At 35.8% G+C, this 6,972-nt stretch overlaps 1 protein-coding gene across 1 annotated transcript; it reads right to left on the reverse strand.

Annotated features, from left to right (window-relative positions):
- Nucleotides 1-441: 441 nt before the first annotated feature.
- LOC148196123 (kinesin-like protein KIN-14R) lies at nt 442-6,719 on the reverse strand. Its single transcript, XM_088095499.1, has 19 exons — nt 6,457-6,719; nt 5,314-5,615; nt 5,046-5,217; nt 4,869-4,939; nt 4,584-4,767; nt 4,337-4,446; nt 4,135-4,234; nt 3,945-4,031; nt 3,681-3,857; nt 3,291-3,564; nt 2,988-3,149; nt 2,677-2,892; nt 2,555-2,592; nt 2,276-2,439; nt 1,924-2,175; nt 1,615-1,680; nt 1,434-1,508; nt 1,264-1,329; nt 442-1,102 (listed from the first exon to the last, which is right to left on the reverse strand). Exons 1-19 carry the CDS (start codon nt 6,614-6,616, stop codon nt 635-637), a joined length of 3,144 nt encoding a protein of 1,047 aa, XP_087951625.1. The 5' UTR covers nt 6,617-6,719; the 3' UTR covers nt 442-634.
- Between the last annotated feature and the right edge of the window lie 253 nt (nt 6,720-6,972).

Raw genomic sequence — 6,972 nt, forward strand, 5'->3', positions numbered from 1 at the left:
GAGAAAATTAATTTTAAAAAAATTCAGAGAGAGGTGAGTGAGACCCTCGCTAATGGATGAAACTTTTATTTTTTAAATTATTAAATTCTATATGTGGTGAGGTGGTCACTGTCTTGTGTTTAACCCATAGATTAATTAAATTAGATTCAGTTTAACCTATATTTAATAAAATTAAATTTTTTCAAACTTTACCAAACTTGAATTGTACTAAACTTATGTCACGAGTTTAAATCCATTTTGATATCTTATTATCAAGCAAACACATATCCCACAAGTCACTCTCAGAGTAATGAAAATTTTCATTAAAAAATTGGAAACAACCAATTGGAAAAGAATTCCAACATTCTAGTCACACGTAGAGAAGAAATATGTGTTATAAAGAAAATGTACAAGTGAAGTGTCTATTAACCCTTAAAAATAATTGTAATTTAAAGAAAAGAATGAGTGTAACTTTCCACGAATAAATTCATTTGGGTTAAAATATTATAGCAATGATTTCCTACATTGTATCCTAAACAGAAAACTGGATTTGCAGCACAAATATATGAATTCTATATGATAAAAATAAAAATACACACAGTATTTCAATATGATCAGGAGCGAGCAGCCCCTTTTGAAAGTTTGATCTGATCTACTATCTTGACCAAATTTTCTTCTTACTTTCCCTCTCTCTTATTCCTTGAACCTGATCTCTGCTTGTACTAGTTCTCTTGTGAGAAACTGGAGCTTGATTAGCAGTGGCTGGTCTTGGTGTTGGCCTTACACTCCTCATTATTTTGGGTGGATCAGATTTCCTTATGACTCTTCTATCGTGCAATGAAGACATGACAAAGTTGTTTTCATCATTGCTTCTGAACTCTCTTGTTCTGCTTCTTATCTTATTATTAGTAGAATCACTCCCTTTGAACAAAGAAGAACCTTGGCTTGCCTGGCGGTTTACTGAGTCTGAACACCTTAAAATGCCGGCCTCAATCTCGCTTGAGCATTCTTCATTCATGAAGCTTTTACCTATATCTGGTGTGGCCCTTACTGCATCCACATAACTTTGTGTTTGTTGCCACTGTTGCTCTCGCTCTCTGTATCTGTCCTCTAGTTGCTTCATCTGTCAGGTACGGTGGTCAAGGGAATGATGAAAATGAACAAGAAAATGAACAGAGAGAAATGATGAAAAGAACATTTCTAAAGCTATTTGTAAAACAAGTATTAATTAGTATATACATTGTCTTAAATGAGTCTGATTAAACAGCATTTTGAGATTAGTACCTGTTGATGAAGCATGGACATTGAGCTCTTCTCCTGCTCTTTCAGTTTCCTCTCAAGCTCCTTTATCTGAATAATATGAATGAAGCAACATCAAAGGAGGGTTCATGAAATATTCATTATCATAGTACGCAGAAAATCTCATTGTACAAACAATTCTAGTTATTGGCAACCTTATCTTTCAAAATGGCAGATTCAGAGTCAGACTCTTGCATCTGATCTTTCAGCCTTTTCTCTAGATCCCAAACCTGCGCTTACAAATAAAACCGATTCAGCGATTGAGACGAAAAAGAATGTTAAAACCTTTTTATCAATATAACGCATGTTAATGCCAAGAAAAAATAACGGACGAACCTTCTGTTGAAAACTTGCTGACTCTGACTGCAGTTGTTCTTTCATCCTTTTCTCTAGCTCTCTCACCTTCAGTAGAGACAAATGCCTTGTTAGAAATGAAGCGACAGAAAAACCAAACATTTAATTTTATTTAATAACACATTCGAACAAAGCACACTGTTTGTGTGGTATGTTTATGAAGCCGAGTTACTGCTCATCGATATGAATGTTGGTGTCAGCTTCATTCGAAAGTAGGAGATCCCTTGCTAAAACAATGTGTAGATGAGCAACAAAAAAGTCAAATTGCAATGTCTAACAACATCAAGCAACCTTTTGTTGGAGAGAACTGCAGGTTTCTTCTTTCCCTTTCAATTTGTCAGATAATTGAGAGACTTGTTTCTCTGATTCACTTTGCATGGCTTTCTTCAACTCAATCTGTCCTTCAAGTTCTTTAATCTTTTCTTGTAAATTTTTGTAAATCTGGTCCTTGCCTTTGGCCTTACTCTCCAAGCTTTGCAAATTTTCCTCAAGTTTTCGCATAGAATCATCTTTAATTCTGCAATCACTCCGTGCTTTTTCGAGCTAATATGCCAAAGTGTAAAAGTAAAACATTAACAAATTATAGAACTTGGTGAAAGAGAAATAAATTTTAGTGTGTTCCAGTGAGGATGAGCAAGCCTACCATTGCTTTCAACTTTTGAAGTTCACTTGTATCAATTTGCCTCTTAACAGGGCCTAACTCAACACCCCTCACTCTAGTTGCAAAATTAAGCGAGCTCAGGGTCTCACCTACGTCCTGGTCTGATGGACTTATTTGTACAAACATCAGAGTTTTGGAGTCACCTCCTGCAATGTTTTACAACAAACAATCAAGGAATGTTACTACCAATTTCTCAGAAACAGCATCTTTCTTGCCCTTAAAACGCTCACAAGAAATATGAAGTTAAAGTGACTGACGTACCTAGTGAGTCTTGAAGTAAATGTGTTAGTTTAGAGTTCCTAAAACCACCAGAAGGAAATAGCATCACCGAAACTTATATTTACATATTAAGATGGGAAAGGAGAAAAGGGATGAAAATATACCTATATGGAATGTGACTACTTTTAGCTGCCAAAGCAGATATTACATCTCCAAGAGCAGAAAGAGATCGATTAATATTTTGTGCTTCCTTAAGTCGTTCCCCTTGAGCATCAGTCTTTGCAAGTCTCTCACTACCTGCCAAATCCACGAGCCAAAGCTTGCTCTTGGTACAGTCTCCATTCAACAAGTTTTTAGCCTTTACTGTTATACATAGCATGCTGGAATACACAAAAAAAGAAGTCATATTGATGCAGAGGTTATAGGGGGAAAAAAAAACCAATAGCGTAACAAAAGAACTACAAGATCTTGGTACCAATGAGATCGACTGCTATGCTCATTAACGTTGTTACTTCCAACTGCTCTAGCATTATTTCCGGTCTGCAATACACTCCACACTTCATTTATGCTATCAATTTTGGCTTCTACTACACCAGGAACATGATGAAATCCTTCAGAAGCTTGTTTTATCTCCAATCTGATAACCATTTCAAGATAAGTCATTCTAGCTACTTCAGTTTCCTGCTTAGACTAGATATTGCATATTTTAGCCTTCTTGAAAACTCATATATTCAAACTACCTCACAGATGGTACAAATGACAAGCTTACCAAATTTACCTTTTTGATGTTTGCCCACTAGCCAATAAGTCTCTGATTTGTTCGTTGTAAACCTCAAGAACACTAACAGATATGTCATATGAAAAAGTTTCACTCCTTTCCTTACTAACTTTAAACAAGTGCTCAAGAGTCCTGTAATTTACTCCTCTGTTCTGCTGTGTTCCTTCCATGGTGAAGGTTTTCCCTGTTCCGGTTTGCCCGTAAGCAAAGATGCAAACATTGTAGCCATCTAGTACAGAGATTACCATTGATGATGCATCAGCAAAAACATCAACTGTTAAAACAAAGAAAACACTGTCGTTTAGAAAAACTCCAATCATGTTAGATAATAAGAATTTAGAGCAATGAAATTCAAATCAGTAACTGTGTTACACTACACTTTTCGGATACCTTGATCATCTTTTGGTGTATAAACTCTGTCAAATCTGAATGATTTTTTGACGGAGCCACTTGTCAAAATTCCAAGGGATCCATCCTTTGCTGCATCAAAATCCACAACCGTATTGTATCCAGCTGAGATTTCAGCCTTATTCAATGGACGGCATCGGCAGAAAACCCGAATGTTCCCTATGAACCATAACAGAATTGGATTAGAGCCTTTGACTTACTTCTCTTTAGATCAGAACAGAATCCAAACATGGCATGAGAACATACCTTTAGCCTCTTGAACTTCGTTGAAGAGTTTCTTTCTCTTTGTCATCTCTTCGTTGTACTTCACTTTTAGATCTTCACACTGTTTGACTGCAGAAAGAAAATTTTAGTCCTAGAAGTGATACATACTATTTCAAAAGTGCAACTCTCCCTTAAGAAAAATGGAAACCACATAATATAAACTAAAACATACCCAATTCCTGAACTGCAAAAACCATCTTATTTAATTCAGGAATCGAATCAACACATTCATGCGCTTCAAAGGAAAGTTTTAAATAATCACTTTTCATCAACTGCAAAAAAAATTTAGCGTAACATATAATTATGAGAATCATACAAAATTAATATTGATAATAACTTTGAACATAAATTCTTCCTGAGTTTCCATCATTTACCTTTATCCTTTCTTGTAAACTGCAAATTGCATCTGCCCATTTCTTCTTATCAAGCTCATACATATTAGAAATATTCCTCAGGCTTTCAGCTTGTTTCTCCACAGTTTGATCTGACGATGAAATTGGCAATAAAATTAGAAACCTTTTACAAACTATGACCATGTAAAATCTCATAAACGAGTTAGAGTTAAGATTTTTTTGAGACTCTAATTTCCGTGCCATCGAATGGAAAACCCTGCAAACTTACCAGTAGTATGTGACTTAATTGTCACTTTGTCAAGTTCCATCTGGACTGTCTCCAATTGCTCATTTGTCACAGTTAACGACATCCATGCCTCATAGCATTCTTTTGCCTTAAGATCACATTGCATTGTGAGCTCCTTTATCTTACTCTCATACTTTGCGATAGACTTTGCCTGCATAAGTTTCATCTGAAACACTCCGATGAAAAGCAGGAAAAGCAATATGTTGTAAGTCAGTGATACTTTGCACTTCAAACTGCCACTTTTATCAACTAGGTTGCACCTCTAACCTGTGATGAAGGAATTTCAATATGGGCAGCACAGTGGCTACATTCAATGTGATCACTTGTCACTTGTTGAACTGATTGAAAAAATTAGAAAAGACAGAAATTGCTGAGTAACATATACACCAACGGTTAATCATTCAAACATAGTAAACAGAAATACCCTAAACATAAATACAGTACCTGAGGCCTTCGTTGCTCTCCTAATGCAAATTCCACTTACGACTGGGCTTCCAGATATACCTTCAAATCTTATTAGAATCACCCCATCATCCTTAACAGATACACTTGAATCAACCAACTGTAGAGGCTTATTGGCTCCAACAATTGCGTAGATGTCCAATTCAGACAGAACCTGCCATTTTATTTGATAAAAAAAAAGTTGAAGCCTTTACTTGTACAGATTTGTCAAATCTAAATGAAGCATTCTAGCTTGTCCAGAAAAGCTTGCCTTTTCATCTTGGATGTATACATTGAACACCCTCATCCCTTTTGGCCCATTTATGTTAATGATCTCCACAAAATGAAGATCAACAACATATTCCCCAGGAGGAATATTTTCAAACCTATAACAAAAGCTTCCCAACCGAGCTGATTGATAGATAAATGGGTAGTCTCCACCCTCCACTATTCGCTCGTTGGTCCGCATAACGTTGCCACCATCAAAATAGGTGTCGCCCAGGAACGTTATTCCACCAGCTGCTTCACTAAAAGCATCCCCTCCAGCATTTACAAACATGAAACATTCCTCTTCTGCTTCAAAACGACATAATATTAAAATTACACATTCGATCTACAAAAGCATAAACCTTAACTCTTCTATCGATACTGAACACAGTCCTTTGCATTGTTCCATAAACTTCACAGAAAATTCAAAAAGTTTTGTCAAAATTACCCGTATAATAATTTAGAACCACGCTTCCGAGCTACCCACAATTACAATTCACCTAACCCACATCCAAAATTCTAAAGCCCCAATTAAAAACAAACAAACAAACATAAACCTTGACTCTTCTCTCTATACTTAAAACACAGTCCTTTGCATTTTCCCATAAACTTCACTGAAAATTCAAAAGGTTTTTGTCAAAATTAACCGTGTATTCATATTAGAACTACACTTCCGAGCAAACCACAATTACAATTCACCTAACCCTCATCCAAAATTCTAAAGCCCCAATTAAAAAAACATAAGACTCTTCTCTCGATACTCAAAACACAGTCCTTTGCATTGTTCGTAAACTTCACAGAAAATTCAAAAGGTTTATCAAAATTACCCGAGCAATCATATTTGAACTACACTTCCGAGCTAATCACAATTACAATTCACCAAACCCTTATCCAAAATTCTAAAGCCTCAATTAACACTTCAAAATATAATTGCCATCAAAACAGTTATATAACTGAAGAAAATTAACCGAACGAGTTTGAAATGCGGCTGAAAGGGTTGCTTGAGCGTAATCAGGAAGAGGAAAAGTTAGAATCACTAAATTTCAACTTATAAAGAAAGCGGAACCTTTTCTAGTATATCTTTTTCATTTCTTGTCTCAGTCCTGAAAACCACAAAACCCAACTTCTGAATTTGAGATATTCTAACCTGTTTTTTTGGTAAACCCAGTTGCGATGAGCCTTGAGGTAGAGTCGCAAACCATCGAATCGAACACGGACCCGTTGGCATCTTGCATTAGAGAATCGCTGGGCTCTGAGATTAGGGTTTCTGGGTATTCCTGAATATCGTTCGATTGAATCGGATCCATGTGAAAGATGGAGTCTTGGCAATCAAGAAGGAATTTCTAGAGAGAGAAGAGCTGGCTCGTGGCAAAAAGAAAGTTTCAGAGTGCTTCTAACCGTAGTGAAAATGGTGGGAATGTGTCTTCAAATTTGACTTTTGGTGACCGTTGGAAAGTTTTGAATTAAGCGACCGTTGAAGTTTAATTATGGTATTTCTTCTTTTCTTTCTAACTTAGAAGAAAACCTACGAATTTACCATGTACTGATGGATGAATACGAAAACTATTTACGGGATAGCAGTTTAAATTATATATTTCATAACTTTTAAACACATTTTTAATTTTAGAATAAATAATAAATATTGTCTAAAACAATTCTTCTT

The sequence above is a fragment of the Vigna umbellata genome, chromosome 7 (genome assembly GCF_029865625.1).
Source record: "Vigna umbellata cultivar VRB3 chromosome 7, Vumbellata_1.0, whole genome shotgun sequence".
In the NCBI taxonomy this organism is placed as follows: domain Eukaryota; kingdom Viridiplantae; phylum Streptophyta; class Magnoliopsida; order Fabales; family Fabaceae; genus Vigna; species Vigna umbellata.

Bases quoted from the DNA above. Each gene is read 5' to 3' on its own strand.
- LOC148196123 (XM_088095499.1), bottom strand. From the start codon at position 6,616: ATGGATCCGATTCAATCGAACGATATTCAGGAATACCCAGAAACCCTA. The intron at 4,235-4,336 runs GTAAATGATGGA...TTTTTTTTGCAG, and splicing joins GTTTACAAGAAAGGATAAAG to TTGATGAAAAGTGATTATTT. The intron at 2,440-2,554 runs GTACGTCAGTCA...AAAACATTGCAG, and splicing joins TTTACTTCAAGACTCACTAG to GAGGTGACTCCAAAACTCTG.